Source organism: Manis pentadactyla, chromosome 14, assembly GCF_030020395.1.
Source record: "Manis pentadactyla isolate mManPen7 chromosome 14, mManPen7.hap1, whole genome shotgun sequence".
NCBI classification, from domain to species: Eukaryota; Metazoa; Chordata; class Mammalia; order Pholidota; family Manidae; genus Manis; species Manis pentadactyla.
This window is the reverse complement of record NC_080032.1, coordinates 72,999,400-73,019,719: the sequence shown is the minus strand read 5'-3', so window position 1 is coordinate 73,019,719 and position 20,320 is coordinate 72,999,400. Positions and strand designations below refer to the sequence as shown.

The following is a 20,320-nucleotide window of genomic DNA, read 5'->3' as shown; positions in this document are numbered from 1 at the left end:
TGCTGAAGTAAATTCTACTGTTGGATTCTACCATTAGAAAGTGTGGTACGCAGACTAATGGCCTCCAAAAGATGTCCATGTTCTAACCCTGGAACATGAAAATGCTACTCCCTGTGGCAAGAGACTTGCAGATATCATTACAACTCGGACTGTGTAATTATCCGGGTGGGTCCAATGTAATTAACAAATGCCCTTTTAAATGAAAGAGGATGGCAGGAAAGCCAGAGATTTGAAGATGCTGTATTGCTGGCTTTGAAGACAGAGGAAAGGACCGTGAGTGAAGGAATGCCAACAGCCCCTGGACGCTGGAAAAGGCAAGGGAACACATTCTTTCCTAGAGTCTCCAGAAGAAATGGGGCCCTGACGACACCTTTTTAGCTCAGTAGGACTCATTTCAGACTTCTGATCTCCTTAAAATAAATGTGTTGTTTTAAGCCACAAATTTGTGGTAATTTGTTTCAGCAGCAAGAGAAAAACAATGCACAAAGGATACCAAACACTGGCTGTTCCCACAGCCTGCCAGGTGGTATGTATATTTCAGTCTATACAAGACTACAAAGAAAAATAAGGTTATCCTTAAACTAAAGTCCCTAAAACATGCCCGTCTTAGCTAACAGTCATAAGCAAAAGCTAAACTCTAAAATGACTACATGGGTAACCAGATCTAAAAAACATGCTAAAGCTTAAGAACTTAACAGTTTATACAACACTGTCAACCAAAGATCTGATCATGAATATTCTAGTCACAAAGGAAGTATAAGGCATGCTGTAACAGATACCCACGGCCTGAAATTCTTCAACTTTCAAACTTAACTCAAAATAACTTTCATAGATTCCAAGCTATATGCCACTGAGTAATGGTGCAAACATGTATCTGTGTAGTTGGGTCTTTGGACTTTTATGAAACCTAAATGTAAGAAATTCCCTTGGATCATAAATTTCACAAATACCAAGCAATCAATTCCAATGTGGTACATAAATCTCAACTTTATTTAGGATAAGTCAACTAGAGCCTGAGCAACCCATGGTACATTGACAATACTGCTGCCACAAGGCAGAGGACAAGGTGACACAAACACTATTTCTCTATGAGGCCCTGTGGACCTTCACATCAGTTGGCTCTCCCCACAGCACACCCCTCTTGGTCCTTTAAGGCTATCATAGCCAAGAGTGCTTCCTTCCGGTAACCACAATCCTCAAAAACTTATTTTATTCTTTGGTTGGTTGTTTAACGAAAGTTATCATGGGTCATTCACAAGATAAATAAGGAGAGAAAAAGCAATTTGGCAGATATTTTTTATCTAAACTTTTTCCATATTACTAGTCTAATTAATATTCTTCCCTTTTTAAAAAATAAATAAAAGTCTAAACTTAGTTGATCCATTTTATTAGAAGGTTGGTAGAAAGGCTTTTTGAATCCCACCTGAACATAAAGGATAAAGTAAAATAACCACTGCAGGTCTACAATTATTCCATTTGTATAAAATCTTTTTTTTCTATCTACAGATACACACACAGAGGTATACATATTAACATGCATTAATGTTCAATAAATTTTGGGGGGGTGGGATTGAGTGATTTTTCTGCCAATTCTGATTTGCTTTATTTTTTCTTAAACTAGCATCTGTCACTTTAATAATTATTCTGGAAGGTTTTTAATAAGGCAAATCAAGCATTTCTCTCTCATCTAGGAAAGAGATAATGCAACCCAGCAAAGGACAAGAAAATTTCAAAAATTCAGTATAAGTAATTGAATTTCAAAATTACAAAACAGTATGTAACTTGGATTCTTTAATCATGTTGTCTTTTGATACTAGTTATGATACAGAAAAACTTTTGGGTGATTTCCAGTTATAAAACTCAAACCTATCCATTTTTCTATTTTTCCCAAGAAACAAACATTGATTTGTTTAGAGGCATTTTATTTAGATAAGTAAAAACAATTAGATGTTCAGAAGCAGTATACAACGAAAGAGAAAACAAACCAGTTACTTTATCATGTATTTCCCTCTTCTTTACAACTACAGCAAAAAAAAAAAAAAAAAAAAAAAAAACCAAGCATTCTGCTTTAAGGTAAAAGTCAGAAAAATAGGCAAATATATTTTTCTTCTCCATAATAACATAAACAGCTACAAGAGATCTAAGTGTAGTAAGAGAAATTGGATGTTGGCTTGCATATATTCATTAAAAAGACAACAGGCCATCACACTATAAGAGTATAACTACACCTGCCTTCATCTGATACACTTTCATTTTCACTTACAGGTAACACCAAGTTAGTTCCAGCACTGGAGCTAATTCATATTCCTCATTATTTACTGCTGTTTTCTTTAAGCAGAGAGTAACTCTGGAAGGCTGTCACTTGTCTCTGCTTGCTTGTTTAAGTTCGTAAGTGTATACTATATGTGGCATATGCCTGATGATCAGGCCTTTACTTCAGGAGTTGAACTATAGATAGCATCTGAATTCTCTGAAGTAATTTCTTCTACAATAAAAAACAAAAAACCACATTAGTGAACTTAATAAACGAAAGAAACAAATCTACATTTCTGTATAATGAAGAAACAAAAAAGTTTTAAAAAAGTGTTCTGCTGAAGAGAAGCAAAAGAAAACAAGTACACAGGCCATGAAAGACTATCTTCATGCCATTGAAAATGTAATGAAGACAGAGTTCAAGTAGTTCACCCTTTAAACTCTTTTACACCATATCTTAACCTCCAAGGGACCCCTCTTCTGGTCTAAATTTTCAATGACTCAGACTATCTAATAAACACTGAATTAAAGTCTTATCTTTGAAAGATCTGGCCCCCTCCTTTATAAATTTATTCAAACTTCAAAAAATATTATATGATTAGTGCACAATTTATAATTTTAGATTTGGGAAAGAATATTTGGTACATAGCAAGGGGTAAATAAATGTTAACCATTATTACAAATGTAATAATTTTAGCATTTGCCTTTGAAGGCACACTCTGATTTCTAAAAGAGTAACCCCATCAGTCATGTCTGTACTGTATCTCTATGCCTACCACTATGCAGTAGGTATTTAAACATTTGTTTTATAAATACATATATATGTTTATATATACTTAGATATATACATAAACCTCCCATTATTTAAGTATGTCCATGGTTAATAAGTTTTCTTTCTCAATGAGTAAAACTCACCTCACACTCTAATTTTAAATCCCCCAAGACTCTTTAAAAATTAATTCATCAGTATTTACCTAGCTCTTCTTCCGCTGTCTCTGAAAAACTGATCTTCGGCTTTGCCAGTTCACCACTATCTTCTTCTATGAAAAGAAAATCAATGATGATTATGTAAATTATATTACCATTAATTTATAATATTTAGTAAGCAAAACAAGTACACCAATACTATTTGAAGCAAAAAGCTGCAAAACCTAATAGGAATATCTCTATTTTTAATACTTGTGATTCTAATGTCTTTCCTCAAAAATTACTTTTAGGCTCATACTAAAACTACTTTGAGATCAATAACTAAGTATTTTTATTAAGAACATGTCTACCTTATTAGTAAGATTCAGTGAGTAACACTATTCAGAGATTAAATACATTTACTTATAAATTCTTTATATTGCCCTCTAGTAAATTACAACTAGGTCTATTCCATTCAAATGATTTAGTGTAAAAATTTAGGAACAGAAGAGACTGTACAACAAAAAAATTTAGAGAACACAGTGGTCAGTTTTAATCATGAGCTTCTCTTTGCTTAATTTACATAATTTAAAATATAGGAGAAATAATGAAATAGAATGGAAAATGACACATAATCATAAAGCTTAACTGATAATTTTGAATAAATTTCTTACCGGGAAGCACACATTTCCAAAGGCCATATGTTTTTCCTACCACAGTTTGCCACAGTCTCAATGTTCCATCTTCAGAACCACTAGCATAGAGTTCTCCATCAGGACTAAATCTCACACAGTGAATAGGACCAAAGTGTCCTTTGTAGGATTCTGAAAAAAGAGAAGGGCTAGTAGATAATTTAATACTTAAATATTAGGTTAAGTATTGATACACTAAAGAAAATGTTGTTTATATGGGAAGATGTGAAATTTGTAAGGGCAAATTCAAGGAACTATATCTAATTAAAAATAAAGCGATTCTTTATTAATTTATAATTTTAAAAAATTTGTGATCAATTCACAAATTGGTACATCATGTCTATCATTTCTCCATGAGAGATTACCCCTCTCCAATTCTAACACAGATTTGATTTTGGATTTATTGTTTCTCTTAAAAAAAAAAAAAAAAAAAAGCTTCATGTCCCAATAAGGATGAAGAAGAAAATAAATAACCTTCCCCCACCCCCCACACACACCTAAATTCTACAGAAAGCAGATCCAAAGTCTACCAGTTCAATCCCAGTTTCCATATCCTAAACTCAACTGCCTACTTATCAGGGAACCGATTCTTATTGTGACTAGAGAGAGCCACTAGATGGAGCTCTTTCACACTCTGCCTCTTAATTTCCTATCAGACTGTCAAGAGTCCACTAGACATTCTGTCTCACAGAACGTCAAGATATAGGACCAATACTGATTCTCAAATACTTTAGTCTATGGAATCTAAAGAGAAAATGTACATATCAGTAGTGATGTTTTTCTGTTTAAGTCATATCCTCATTTAAGAACTTTACTCATTTACTTTCTAACGCCTCACACCACCTTATTAGTTTCAAAGCTCTTTACAAGACCAGTGTTCTTGCTGTCTCCATGTCTATTCAACTCAAGGACCTTCATGCATCATTTCCCCCATCTCTGTCCAACCAGAGGCTATTATGAAAATGTTATAAGTAAAAATTATCATAAGAGTAGAAAGAATATGAGGTTTTGGAATGAGAATGGCTAAGTCCAAGGTCCAGTATTCACTAAATGTGACCTCAGATATCAGGCAAATAATTTGTTTCTTTTTCAAAGAGAATAAAATATATAACTGAAATATTCTAAAATTTTGAAAACTGACATTAAATAAGAACAAAAGAACATAAAAAAGGAAAAAAATAAGAAAGAACAACAAAAAGAAAAAAAGAACATAAAAAAGAACATCTTAATCTTATTCAAAAATCACTTATATTCAAGCATAAAGAGGTGAACCAAAAACAAAATAAATTCTATATGGTTCATTTACCAAGGTTCCGTTTATCCAAACCAAATCCATAAACAAAACATAAAATTGTCTTTTGTGTGAAATTCTAACAAGCTTAAGTAAAGTAGGGTAGCTAGAAACAAAGTGGCAGCTTATAGACAAAAAAATTACAAAATTAAAAACTATACTAGTTCAAACAAAAAGAAGATAATGAGAAACAATAACTATGAAACCTACTCTATCATATAAATATAAAGTTAGGATGTGCACTAAGTTCAAATTAATCCTCCATGCCTTCCCTCTCCTTATTAAGGACTATAATCAAGAAAATGGAAGCAAAAGTCAGACTCCAAAAAAGAATAAAAATAAAACAACAAAAAACCCTCCAATTCAGATACCTAAGGTATCCCTACAATAAGCCATGGCTATTTCTCCCCTTGCACTATTCTCTCTAGAGCCTTACTAGGGATTCCTGCTGTCAAAAAGAAGAGAGTCAGCTAGATGGGCTACATAACCTGCACTGTACTTCAAAATGAACAAATCTTTTGCATCTGTTTATTATGACTTTAACATAAGACTACCTCCCCACCCCCAAAAGTAAATATTCTACACTATGGTATACAACATCAAAATAAAATGAACTTAAGTTAAAAGGAAAAGATAAAATTGAAGAGTTCAGCATATTTTGTCTATAGTTCTATTAATACTTCTACCAAAAGTGGGAAAAAAACCCTTTATATTTTCACTTGCAAGCAGCAAGCTTTAGTTAGTTGAAAAATTTGCTGAGGTATTAACTGAGGTGTTAATTACCGAAACCATACATTTGATAAAGGTAGCCACATCATTAAGAGAGGAAAAAGAGGACAACTCACCTAATTCCTCTCCACTATTATAATCATACTTATAAAGTTTAAAATCTTCACCACCTGCAACAAGAAATTCTTTCTCAGGATGAAGAGATGCAGAATTGATGGTTGCAGGAGCTTCAAAAGATTTAATTGCATCCAAACTGGAAAAAAATTTAAGTAATATTCATTAAGTTCAAATACTGTATAAACAGTACAAGGAAATAATTAGTTACATTTAAAGTGCTCCTAAATTCTGAATCCCAAGGAGCAATTACTCAGTCAACATAAATAAAGATGTTAAAAGAAAATTCTAATAAATCACATGAGCAAAAACGGTTAAGAATAGCATGTCCAAACGGAGTTCATCCCTGGAATATAAAGACATTTCGATAGAGGGATATCGACATTTTGCGCAGTGAATGCCTTCCTGGAAATAAGTGTACTAACTAGTTAAAACAGTATGGCTAATATATTGGGGGTTTTGCTCTGAAAAAAACTGAATTCTCTGCTGTCTGATTTTCCATGACAAGCATGCATTGTATTTATAAACAGAAAAACTTTTTCAGTTAATTAATATAAAGGGTTATTTGTGCATTATTCTCAATTGCTGAGAATTTATGAGCTTTACAACAAGAAAAGCCTTCAATGCCATAAAATATGAAGCTGCTAAAAACAGCTGTTTTTACTGCTAGGCAGCTGAAAATAACCAAATTTGAGACTATTGCTATATAATAAAAATCAATGCATAACAATAGCTTCACCTGAGTATTAAGCAATTTGGACATCAGCTCTTTTCCAGTCCAACCCTAAAAATCCTGAGAGGCCTTCATCACAAAACATTAGAGCATTCCAGCTCCTAAATACTGCCATCCTATCCCCAACACTACACACTACCCATAAAAATTAAAGTTAGTCATAATTTACATAGGATTGTTAAATAGCAACTTTCTGGCTCAAATGGTAGACTATGCTAATTGGCCAGCAAGCCTCTGCCACCAAGATGGGGTTTGAGGCACTGGTCTACATCAGGGCTCCGTGTTGCCCAAATCCAGGAGTGACCAAATACCATGCCTATACAATTTAAAAGCTCTGGACCATAATACCCTATTATCAATTCACAGCACATTAACTAGGTTACATTCTTAATTGCTTTTCTTTATTTCTACTTCCTTCTTCTTTCTACTGTTTAGTAAGGCTTAGCTCTGCAAGGGATCCATTGGACAAAAAGTTAGGACTGCTGGTCAGAGTATACTGTGGTATAATCTTTATGGAAATCAATTAAGGGACATGATCACTAAGAACTTTAACCACATTCCTAACCTTTGAACAGATGATTCTATTTATAGGATTCTCTTATAAGGGAACAGCAAAAATCTCACCACAGTGTTGAAAGACAGGAATTGATATGTAATTTAGTACAACTCATAATTCAATATTCCTAATAAAAATGTTTTTTTAAATGTTTTAATAGCTAAGAATATTTTAAAATTAAAAAATCAAAATTATATTCATTAGGGTCCTAGTAACAAAAGAAAAGTTTTATCGAAAAAGGTCCTAAATACCTGGAAATTAATTTGATTAATTTCTCTGATTAAAGTATGCCAAATTCTTAAAAAAACACATTTGTGGGTATGGAAACATTACCCTCCACATTACATAGCATAAGCTAAGATTTGCCTTTAAAAGAGTTAAACACCTTTCACATGTGCTTTCCAATTTTTAAGTACCCTAAATTGTCCTTTGTTACTAAAAAAGAAAATGATAGAAATGAAGGTATTTGTTGGACTTACCTTACTGCACTATGAAACGCAATAGATCGTCCATAAGTTATTACCAAGATCTCTCCCTCAGGAATATATTCCATACTGCTAACAGACATATTAAAATTTAAAGATTTCACTTCTGTCATAGTAGCATGATCCCAAAGTCTGCAAAAGTGAAAGAAGAAAATATGGTGGTATTTACTCACTTAAGAATTTGTGCTTAATTTCTAATTACATCTGCAGATTAACCAACGAAAAGAATAATCACAACTGTAGTAAAACAACCTCCATTTCAACTCCAAATTACAGATGATACAGAAAACTACTGGGTTCCTACATAACATCAAATTATTTGGTAGCTTGTTGGTAAAGTCAACTTTTAATACTTAAATACATTCCTACCAAACAATTTAGCACAACTATGCTATTAAGACACAGGTCTTAATCTAATCAATTTCAGTGTTGCCCTAAATAATGATTCTTACACTTTGCATTTGTACATGTGGTGATAGTTATATATCTTCCCAGAAAAATACATCAGGTGTAAGCATACAAGAAACTGTGTATAGAGTTTCAGGAGTTTCACAGAACCCCTATAGCCAGCCTGTCCACTGATCCAGGTTAAGAGCATCTGCTTATAAAGGTGTCAGAAGTTTTAACTGTCTTGTGAATTCTACTCTATGTTTATAATAGTAAATGGTAGCTCCAGAAAATATGACCTATGTGCAGGTGAATTATTAATGTTGAGAGACAATTCTTTCTACATTCGTTTTTTAAAATATTTAAAATACAAGCTTTAAGGTTAAATGTTTGTCAAACTTTAAATTATTACAGAAAAATTACATACCGAACAGTTTTATCATCAGCTGAAAGAATCTGTTTATCCTCACTGCACCATAGAGCCTTTTTAATACCAGAGGTGTGACCACTGATTTCCTTAGGTTCTTAAGATGAAATAATTTAAAACATATTTATTAATGTTTGATTTTTAAAACTGAGCAATACTCAAATTAAATATGTAAAAAGAAAAAATACACCTTAAATCAAATGGCAACTTTGCAAAACCCAGCATAATACAAACTTGCTATTCATATAAAATATACTTGATTTTTTTGTATTGGAACAAAAATTCATCTACATAATGAACACAAAACTGTGATGCTATATGTAACTAGGAATAAATACAATTCTCTTTCCAGGCTAGTTTTCTGCTTTCAAATGCATTATTGTACAGAAGTGAAATGAAACAATATTAATGTGCCATAGTTTAATAAGAATACGGGCCCAGGAGCAAGAAAGCCTGAGCTAATCCTAGTATTACCACTAAAGCTGGGAACCTTATCCAAACCACTGTTTGTACAACAGAAAAAAAGAGAGAAGTAGAGGATGGAAGGAAAAAAGGAAAATAAAAAGAAATGCAGCAATTTCCAAGAATATTTCTATACTGAGAGCAAAGCATCACAAAAATGAGAATCCATCTCTACTGGAGATTCTTCCTTCAAAGATTAAAACAACCAAACAAAACCACTCATTGTTAGCTTTGGGCAAAAGCAGGCAAGGCGATTCAACAGGACTGTGACTCTGGGCAAGTTACTTAATCTTTTGAAATAAAGTTTACTTTATGTTTACATTTCTTCATCTGTAAGATAGGGATAACAGTTATTCTCACTCATAGTCTAAGGATTAAATAACAATATACATCTAAAGTTTCTAAACTAGTGTCTCACATACAATAAATGCTCAGTTCACTGCTATTTCTACTGCCAGTACAGTGGAAGAGCCATTTTCAAAAGGAAGCTTTGAGAAAGTTAAAAGATTAAAAATGTCCACCTAAGCCCTGAACTACCCTGTTGAGTCTGGTACACTGATGTAGTTAGCATATTTTGCTGTATTTTGGAAAGCACTTATGAAAAGAGAATGAAAAGAAAAACTCCTGGGGGCCAATCTTTAAATGTAGTTTGTTTCCTCACCTGAGAAATGCTTTTAAAAAAGGTATCTCAAGAATAATTGCTTAATTTCCAATACAGCTTTGACTTTTTTACTTCTAAGGTTCATTTATTTATAAATAAACAATAAATGCCCATGATACAAATTTAAGATACATACTTGTATGTGGTAAGCAAACAAAATTTTTTTATCGCAGTTTGACAGCTTTTAAGCTTTATGTATTATGTGGCTAGAAAATCATTAAACTACTACTAAGTAGAGGTGAATATCTGGACTAGGGAAGAAAAAGTTTCTTACAACTTCTGTGCAATGAGAGATTCATAAAGGAAATGTTAGATGTCACCACCAGAATTTTTCAAATGTGTATACCATAAACCTTATTAACAAAATTTAAAAACAAATGATAAATTAGAATACACTAAAGAATCTTTAAAAACCAGTAAGAAAAAGATGAACATCACAACAGGTAAGTGGACAACAGGCACAAACAGGCAATTAGTTCACAAAATAAATATACTGAAATGAAATTCAACAATATTCTAATCTCATGAATAATTTTTTTAAAGTTCACATTAATATAATAGAATTATTTTTCTTCTATTAAATTGGCAAAGATAGTCATCAGTGTTTGCTAAAACAGGTTAGCTACAGATGTGTTTTTATACTTTGCTAGAAGCACTTTGACAGAATCAATCAGTGGCTTCCAAGTGTACCTCCTTTTTGTCCGAACAATTCTATTTCTATGTAGTTATCCTACAGAAACAACTGGAAATATTAGCAGTTATAAAGATGTTAAGCATAACACTGATTATATTTAAAATTTGTAAACAGCCCCAATAAACCGTAATAGGAGATTGCTTAATTCACATCCAGGATGGGGAACAAACACACAGTCATTAAAAATGGTGGATAGAATATCTAAAGACATGAAAAAATGATTAACTGCAGATTAAAAAAAAAATTCTTCTGGTTCATTCACATGGCTCAATACATTCAAATGGTTCAAAAATCTAAATAATAAATACACACTGATAATTCTCCCCATCTTGCCTTCTACAGACAACCGCTCTTTTTTACCAAAAGGTAGAAATACTGTTATGCACCTTTGAATATTTAGTACCATGATTACATTTCTCAGAGTAAAATTTTAAATTTAAGAAAGGTATATAAAAATAATGTAGAAATAAAGATTTAAAAAAATATGTACATAAAAAAAGAGTGGAAGAATATGAACCAAAAACTAAAGATATTAACAGAGATTAATACTGGATGATGAATTGTTTTAGTTTTTTTCTTTGTGACTACCTTTATTTTCCCAATTTGAGTACTTGATATTAATTCCTTTAAATCAGGAAAAGTTACTTAAATTAGAAAAAAAATGAAATTACAAACAAGTATAAATTATGCTTACCCGCCTCAGGTTTGTTCAAGTCATATATACGTAACAGTTTATCCTGTCCTCCGGTTAACAAGTAATTACTATCCTGAAAACACACATAAGTACACGTAAGTAAAACATTACCAGATTAGACATTTATTAGTTACATCTCTTTGAAGCTTCTTCAACACCAAATAAAATCCAAGTAAAGCTTACAGATGTCAGAAAGAAATACATACCAATTACATCTCAGAAAATACTGTAGAGCATTTACCCTTCTCCTAACTACGGAAGCCCTTTAAACTTCCCAGTTCAATGTGTTTCACCACCTACCACATGAATTTTTCAGTCTGCCTTGATCCTGCTTCCCTCCCTCCTGAGCAGCACTTCTTTGATGATCTAAAATTTATTCTCTCCCTTCTTAAAGTAGCTGGGAAACATTACTTAGGCTTTTTAGATGTTTACTGCTACTATTGGAGAGCTGACACAAGAGTTCCAAGATATCTTAAAAGCCTCATAGGATTAACCAAGAAAAAATAAATTTGTATAGCTTTATTATTTAATCTAAAATTAACCTGTATATTATTAATCTACAATATTAATCTGTGTATTACTTAATCTAAAATCAAATAGGAGCCAACAATACCAAATATTCCCCCCAAAGCAAATATAAACCAAAAATACAAACTAAGCAAATATAAAACCATTATCATATTCTGTAATAACAGAAGAATTAACTCCCTAAAATACATTCCATTTTCTGATACCTGCGTAAAATCCACAGTCTTGACAATGTGTTTATGAGCCAGGGTCATCAACTCATCTCCTGAGACAGCATCCCACACTTTACTAAAAGTGGAAAGTAAAATTGAAAGATAAACATAATGGTAATTTTGATGATAAATTACCAAGTTAGAGACATGAAGTGTTAACATAATTCCATTATACAAATCTCCATTATTTCTAATATCCCTCACTGTTAGACTTCACTTGATAAAATATTTAAATGAACTTAAAGGAACAGCAATTTCTCTCAAAAGCCATATAACTGATCTAAATCCGACAGTGGAAAATAATCTATGAATTTAAGTAAGTGGGATCCATGAACCAACACATTTATACCTTTATTTAGGACTATAGCTACAACATCTTGTTTGCAAGATTACAGAACATTTAAAACAATTTTTAGTTTCACCTGTCCAACTTTTTCTCTCTTTTCTACTCTCATGTTCATGCAAAACAACAAGACATCCTTAAAAAAATTTACAGGAGAATGAAAAGTCCTGCTAGAGATTACATAAAATTTTAAATCAAGACAGCAAAGAAGATATTATTCACCTCATCTCTTCCTCAAAGTTGGGTCTTAAATTCTCAAATCATAGGCCAGTAACTTCTTTCCACAGTATCAGCCTTTGATTACATAATGCTAACAGTGAAGATTTTTATTCTCCCTACTGTATGTTTTCCTCACCCACCCCAACCCAAAATACATGTGTGGTGGTGTGTCTATATACATACATATGAGTGTACATGTCGGGATAATGGCTAAGTACTTTACAATCCTGTTAAGGAGTTCCCCAAATGAAGAGGAGTAAAGAGAGGAAAAAAAAAAAAAAGAATTCATTTTATAACAGAAGATGTCACTATAAAATAAAAAGGAAACTCTGCATATAGGAAAAAAAGCTTGTTATGAGAGAACAAGCTATACTCCATCAAGATTTACACTTTAACTGACATTAATTTTTAGAAATAAAGTGAATAAACAGTAGAAACAAATCAAGAGTTATTGCCTCTTCATTTGCTTAATGAACACTCAATAAATACATCAAGTATATTACTGTTTTTAATGCTATGGCACAAAAGGGAGAGAAGAAATGAACCCAAATAAAGTTCCTGCCTTAGTAGAACCTCAGCTGAAGAGAAAACACGTAGCAAATAATAAATTTAATTAATATAATTAAAAGATAAACACATGTGGCTGCAGAAACACAGAAAAAGCATACCACTAATTATGCTAGAAAGTCCAGTATAACCTGAACAGTGGAGCCAGGTTCTTTTAAAGAGCAAATATAAATACACCAGGGGGAAAGGAAAAAAAAAGGTTATTATGGATAAGCATTAATAGCATGTATGATGGAAAAGAAACATGAACAGCTATCTAAAAGGAATAAATGCTTATTATACAATATAAACCTTGCATATTTTATACTTGAGTCATATGAATGGCTGCATAAATATGTTCGGAGAGAAATAAAGTCAAGTATGAGTAATGCTGCTACTAAAATTTCAAGTATTCATTTCTCTTTGCACAGGAAACCTGCTCCAATCACCCATTTCCAATTTAACTCTGGCCCAAACCTACTTCCCAACCTTGTTTTGCAATATTTCTCTGAATGGAGTCACACCAGATAATAAACCATTCCTCAAAAAGGCCATGTATTTTCTTTCAGGTTCCTATGTCTTTGTTCATATTATCCTCTTAAATCTTTATTTTGTATTCTCAGCTATCGAAGTTCTCCTCATCCTCAGGATTCACTTTGAATGCTATTTTTTCATGAAACTGTCTATTTTATTACACTTTCATTAATCATTCCTTTCTCTTCTTCTACAAAATTAGTTTACACTGATTACTGTGTTTAATTTTGCTTTCCTTTAATTTCATTGTATGTTTACTCTTAATCACAGGAAAATCAGTGATAAGAATTCACAAAGACCAGGATTCCAGAGTGAAAAAAAATATCAAATATACCTGGAATTTCTAACCTAGTGAGTCCCAGAGGAGCTCTGGGTAATGTCCTTTGAAATACTAATTCCAGATATGGTCAGTAATCTTCCAAAAAGTTCTAAAAATCTTAAAGATTCTGCTTAGACCTTTCCATTCGCTGAGGAGGAGAAATGGATTGGTGTTACCAAAGTGATATCATCCAGGTGGCCAAAGTATCTATACTTTTTCCTTCTTTTAAGAAACACTACTGAAATTGTGATGACACACTCTAACAGAGCATGCTCTAATTATATTCCTAACTTTGGCATATTCTATTATTCATAGGAAGAGTCCTAAAAAGGCCTTAAAATCCTAAAAAGAATCTGGAAAAACCTTCGTGTTTCCTAACGTATATTTTAATCTCCAGACAAGAAACAGGTATTAATTACTTTGCTGCAGGGCTCTAAGACAGTGAAGCATCATTAACAAGATCCTTTCACCAGCTAATCCTATAGCATTTATTTTCTGCACAACTCATGAAGTACTTGTCACTCCCTAAACTACTGATAACTCATATCCCCACTTTCTTGCACTTTAGTACGTAATACTATTTCTTCAATACTTTTAATATTCTGAGAATGAACTTAACCACAAGTTTCAAAAGAGATGCTGCTCAACTTACTTTTTAAAGCCTGAACAAAACAAGCTAGTTTGGGAGGGGGGGAACGGCCTAATTATCTTAACATGTTAACCAAGTATTACTATCCAAGGAGATAATACCACCTTTAATCTATTGAGACACTTATTCAGTGAAAAATTTCATCTTTCTATTGTCTTTTATTAGAAAGAAAAAACTTTGGTGACCTATAGATAGAGACTCAGATCTACCTACCACTCTCTGGAGCGGAGCAGCATAGGAATCTTCTCTGTTTTTGGCACTCTCTCCAGATGATTCTGATGGAAGGTAAGTGCTGAGAAGTGGATCATGGGAACTAATGCTAATACTAGCTTTATGAATTAGAAGATATAAATAGCATGATGTTTCAGAGACAGTGTACTCGTCACCTGACTCCACTTCCCTTACTACCTCAAGATAACATTCTAAACTGATCCACACACCAGCTCTGATGAATGTATTTTCTGCACAAACAGAAACAAAATTCACCTCCTGATAAATATGCATTAATGAATTTTCTGAGACACATAAGAATGAAGGGAAAAGAGAAGAACTTCCTAAAAATAATTTATAACAACTATGATTAATCAGGTACATTCGGGGAGCTAGTCTTTAGCTGGATCCATAATAGCAAGCTCCATACAAGTCATTAAGAGAGATTATATACAACACACACACACTCCCACACCTCACACAGACACAGAATTGAGGGGTACTTCTCAGCTACCATTTATTAAGCACCTATTATGCAACAGACACTATGCTAGACCCCAGGGATATAAGTGGAAAAAAAGTTCTCTGATCCTCCCAATAACCAATTGATTTTACAACCATTTTACAGATATGAAAACTGAGGTTTAAGAAGAATCCCAGGATCAAACTGGAAATAGAAGGCATGGCTAGCACACAAGCTCAGGCTTGCCTAATGTGAATGTATACATTGTTCCCCCTATGTCATGGCACCTAAAAGCCTTAACAGAGGGGAAAAGAACCAAAAGCATTTCTTCTTGATATTTAAATCTACTCAAACTTCCTTGCATGAAACAAAAGGTTTCATGGCTTTAGCCATAGAAGTTCCAAAATAAAATGACTTTGGTCTAGCAGGGGTGGCAGCTATCATTGTTACCTTACACATGTAACAGGTACATATATAGGTATCAGATTTTAGGCAATGTTCTAAATATTAGAAACATAATAACTCATTTAATATACTCCAAATATGAGGTAAGCACTATTACTATTCTCATTTCTGTAAACGGCAAAAAAAAAAGAGAGGTTAAATAAAGTTCCTAAGGTTACAGAACTATAAAGTGATAAAGGCAGGATTCAAATTCAGAATCTGGCTCCAGTAGTCTTGCTTCTAATACCATTTGTAAACACAGACACTGAGATTTGAAATGTGACAAAAGCACAAACATAACACTTAACACCTACCCATAGACAAGTTCATAAACATGTGATCCTGGTTACTAATACTCTGTAACTTAAATAAAGATAACTGTTCTTTTGGTAGCAAGATAAAATCCACACTACTCTTTTCAAGAATCTCTTAAATATTTAAAGTGCCATAATTTTTCATACCTTTTTATCTCTCTATTTCATGATAATTATCACATTAATAGCAATTTCTATCTACTGCCCTTTACTTCTTTTCCTGAGAACTGGTATTATAATTTGATCAAATGTATAAACCAAGAGTTTTCAGAGATTTTACTGAGCTGGGCATCCTTCCTAACAAGCTTTTGCATGGGTCTTTTAAAAATCAGAGCAAGACCATCAAGCAGGTGACAAAGCATTTTGCGCTTGTAATATTAACCCTGTTAAGGCTAGATAACACAGAATTGAGGTTACAAAAATGTACCTTTCCAGAATTGCAATTCAAAAGCTTGTTTCTTTTAATGTTAATGTCTGTAGTGTCTAAAATCTTGCTACATTTGTAACTTAATTATATTTAATTTAAAATACCACTTTACAATTCTATATTTTAAGTGGGTTTTTTAAATGTAATTATTGAAACTAGGTCCCAGTCTGATGGTGATACTTAGTTAATAGCTAATAAATTCCAATTTTCTACCTCTATTATAAAATCAATGACATCCACTCCCAACGACAACGTTCCTACTAGACTGAGCAAAAAAGCAAACTGTGGAGGACCTAGATTTAAAAAAGCTAAACTCATGGTAATCAGACATAAATGTTCCAGAAGCAAAACCAACGTCTGTAATTCATCCATACTTTGTCCTTCTACTTTAGAAAATTCCCTCAAGTTATTTATTTAACAAATGTAAGGTACTGAATAAGCCAGGGATACAAAAAATATAAGACATGCCCCCTGACCTCAGGAAGCAACAACACATAAATCAACAAGTACTATAAAAGTGCCAGAAATTTTAGCACAGAGAATGGTGTGAGCACAAGACGGAATGGAAACTTTTATCTTCCAGCACTCCCTAAGCTTCCCTTGTCTGAGAATCACTTTTACTTCCTATGTTCGCCTCCCATAATTAACAATCAAGTATGTTTCAGTCACATTATAAGCATGCATGCTGACCTGAAACATTTGACCTGAACCTGTTGACATTACAGGACTTATATAAAACAAAGCAGTTTCTCAGTTTATTAGAGTTACATACAATCTTAACAGGACACAGAAAGCCTTAATGATGGTTATGCATAAAGACCTAATAGCATTCTATTTGCTGACTGAACAGAAAAAAAAATTTTAGACTGACATCTACAACTTTCTTTACTGATCTCACACCATCTCAAATTTAATTCTATGTAAGCACTCTATCTTCCTCTCATTTAAAAAATTTTAACTATTTAAAAAAATTTACGTACAGTAAAATTCACGCTGTGATACAGAAATTTGAGTTTCAAACAATGCAGTCATGTAGTCACCAACCCAAATCAAAATGCCTTCATTTTTCATAAGCCTGGTATGTTTAATTTGCTTAAAACAAAGAAGCAATACAATTGCTCCTCATTGTGAAATTCTGCTTTAAAAAAAAATCAAGACCAAGTTTACTCCCCAGATTCTTAAGTCTAATAAAGTCTACTATATGTACAGTAGTTCTTGTCATTTCTTTGAAATCTGTTTTTAGGAAGACAACTGGTAGCAATACGGAAGATGAACAGATGGGAAAGACTAGTGGCAGGGACTTCAACTAAGGCAGTGGCAGCAGCTCAAGACAGGAGACGTGCCAATACAATCAACAAAGATGATGACAATCTGGAAGTAGGGGAAAAAAAATCAAGAATGACTGAGATTTCAACTCAAAAAACTTATAATGCAGATTCGAGTTCCAATCCAGACATACAGAATAGATCATTTAAGATTAACTGAAAATTTTGAGATCCACTCACTGCACAGAAAGGAGATAGGACCAGTGTGGAATTGTGCTAAGATCAAACGTCATGTGCTCTATGGCAGACAGTGAGTGAGAATTTTATGAGTAACTGAGGCTGAAATGTTGACTGTTGCAGAACACAACCCGCCGAGAAGTCCTAAGTTGAACATTAGGGCTCTACTTACGCTGTGAAGTCGGCAGCTGCTGTAGCTGCTTTGGTGGCATCCTTATTCAATGTTGCACCCCAAACAGCACCCTTATGGCCCAAAAATGTTCCAATCCAGTCTCCTGTATCTCCCTGGCGTAGCATAGGTTTACCATCTAAAAAACATGTTAAAGGATATGTGATTTAGGTCAGATTAATTAAAATCTAAGATTCAAACATAAAATGATCATGTTGAGTAACAAAGTGGAAAACTGCTCTTGGTCTATTTTCATTCACTGGGGTCACTAAGGAACGTCCAGAAACAAATTAAATGAAGAACTGAGCTGGACATTCTCTCTGGGAAGCATCTGTAATTCGGTGGGAAGCATACTGATCTGTGTCAAAACATTCTAGATTTCAATCTATTTGGGGCAAACTTCTTAACCTAAATCTCAGTTGCCATTTGAAAAACGGGGCTAATACCAACAAAGGAATATCCAGTGAGCTAATAGGAATCACAAGCCTTGTAAAACTGGGTATTACTTATCCTGGCCTAGTTTCCCCTAACCCCAAATCCTTGAAAGATATTTACAGTTTGTTGGCCGGGCCGTCTAAGTAGTGTACAGTCCCGCTTAGTACAGTCCTGAAATAGCAATAAAAGTAAAGTACGAGGCCTTAGTTGGGTGCAGTATTTAGTTTTAGCTTCGCCAGAAGAGTCAGAAAAGCCTTTCCTGGCTCCGGCCGCGGAATCCCTACCCCCACTACCTTCTCCCATCAGACCCCTGCTGGCCCCAACCTCAGAGGCAGAGATCCCCACAGCCCGTCCGGCCCTGGAGAGTCGGGCCCGCTCCCTTTCGGCCCAGTCCTAACGTCAGGGACAAGAGCGGCGGCCCTGCTCACCTTTGCAAGCGCTGATTAAGAAATAGCCGTAAGGAGTGATGCCACTGAAAGCCAAATCCACCACAGGCCGCGTGTGACCCGAGCAGGTGAGCGGGGTCTGCCTCATCGCCATGGCGGCGGCGAATCGAGCGATCCTGCCGCGGAGCCGAGGGTCGTCTTGTCGTTTCTCTCCTCAGCTGCAGCGCCCCTGCCTCCTCGAGGCCCCCGCCCGACACTGGGCTGGGCCTGGAAACAGGAAAAGGAGGCCTACGCGGTGGCACCGAGGTCAGGATAAGGTTTAGGGATGGGTCAGGGAGTCTGCGACAGGCTACCGACCGCTGCCCAGGGAGGGAAAGGGAGGGAGGGAGGAAAGTAGGGGAGGGGAAGAAGCGGAGAAGCGGCGGCCACGACCCGCACCGTGCACACGGGTACCGGCAGGAAGTGGCGACACCAGTGACGGCAAGCGCCCGCCGGAAGTGACGACCAGGAGGGAAGGCGGGTTTGCCCGGCTGGAGAGACTGCCGCGGATGGGACAGAAGCGCGCAGGCGCGACAGCAGCCTGGGTACGTGAGCTGGTCCCAGGCGTGCTCCGTACGACCCCGGAGGAGCTCCCGGCTGCGGAGCTAGTCCCTCCCGCGGACTTCCGACCGGCTGGGGACCGTCGTGCTGTACCAGCTGCGCTCAGATTCGACCTGACGCCCCTGTGGGTTACGCACCAAGCAGTCCAGCCGGTTGGACTGTTCTCGGTATCTGAACATACTAACAAAACCAGAATTGTTCCTTGGGCGGCCCAAGCCATCCATCGTCTTCTAAGACCGTTTTTCCGTCTTTATTACAACTATTTAGAGCCCTTCTGGGATTGTGTGCAAGTAATGCCCTTAAGAAAAGTAACATTACTGTTTTATTAGTGTTTTAAACATGAGTGTTAGGTGGCTTTAAATACAGTGAAATTAAAGTTACGTTTTCTTTGGAGGATTTCGGAGTCCATAGCAGTGCTCCTCAAACTTTTCTGATAAAATACTCGCATCAATAAAAGTTGAGCCCGCACTCCCAATATACAGAAAATAATTAGTCAATTGCATGTACATGATAATAAATAGGCAAAAATAGAAATGCTAGGAAAATCTAAAAACTAAATACAAATAGCCACTCTGGTATTGTCTTCCTGCAGGAGCCCACTTGATTTGTGTAACAACCAGAACAGCTGAAAAGATTGGATTGCTCATACTAAAGCTTTCTTTCCTAAGGCAGAAAGCTCCTTTCTCTGGGCAAGTTGTTCCTTTCCTTTGCTGTAAACTGAAAACAACAGAAACTTTTGTGGCTTATTCACTACTTAATACACAGGGCCATGTTGTCTTGGCACATAAATAATGGGCACAGTCTGAATGTTGCCTTGTCCATCTTTTCGTAATAAACAGATATTGTCATTCAAGATTCAAGTGTTTCCCTATTGCATTTCCTTAGCATTTTGTTCATTCATTTATAGTATAGAACTTATGTATATGTTTTCCATTA

General features: G+C 34.8%; 1 protein-coding gene across 2 annotated transcripts; it reads right to left on the bottom strand.

Moving 5' to 3' along the window:
* Positions 1-967: 967 nt before the first annotated feature.
* On the bottom strand, positions 968-19,238 carry STRAP (serine/threonine kinase receptor associated protein). Of its 2 annotated transcripts, none has more exons than XM_057491358.1 (10): positions 18,827-19,238; positions 17,967-18,102; positions 11,819-11,900; positions 11,085-11,157; positions 8,574-8,670; positions 7,754-7,891; positions 5,988-6,124; positions 3,834-3,983; positions 3,228-3,290; positions 968-2,485 (listed from the first exon to the last, which is right to left on the bottom strand). In XM_057491358.1, the coding sequence occupies exons 1-10, from the start codon at positions 18,936-18,938 to the stop codon at positions 2,424-2,426; spliced, it is 1,050 nt and encodes a 349-aa protein (XP_057347341.1). In that variant the 5' UTR covers positions 18,939-19,238; the 3' UTR covers positions 968-2,423. The 2 variants fall into 2 exon arrangements, with proteins under 2 accessions (XP_057347341.1, XP_036764826.2); XM_036908931.2 differs by having other exon boundaries at positions 3,228-3,293; positions 18,827-19,236.
* Between the last annotated feature and the right edge of the window lie 1,082 nt (positions 19,239-20,320).

Excerpts from the sequence above, each read along its gene's own strand:
- STRAP (XM_036908931.2), bottom strand. The coding sequence starts at position 18,938 with ATGGCGATGAGGCAGACCCCGCTCACCTGCTCGGGTCACACGCGGCCT. Across the intron at positions 6,125-7,753 it reads GCGTTTCATAGTGCAGTAAG|TTTGGATGCAATTAAATCTT; the intron begins GTAAGTCCAACA and ends ATTTTTTTCCAG. Across the intron at positions 3,984-5,987 it reads TAATAGTGGAGAGGAATTAG|AATCCTACAAAGGACACTTT; the intron begins GTGAGTTGTCCT and ends CTCTTTTTTCAG.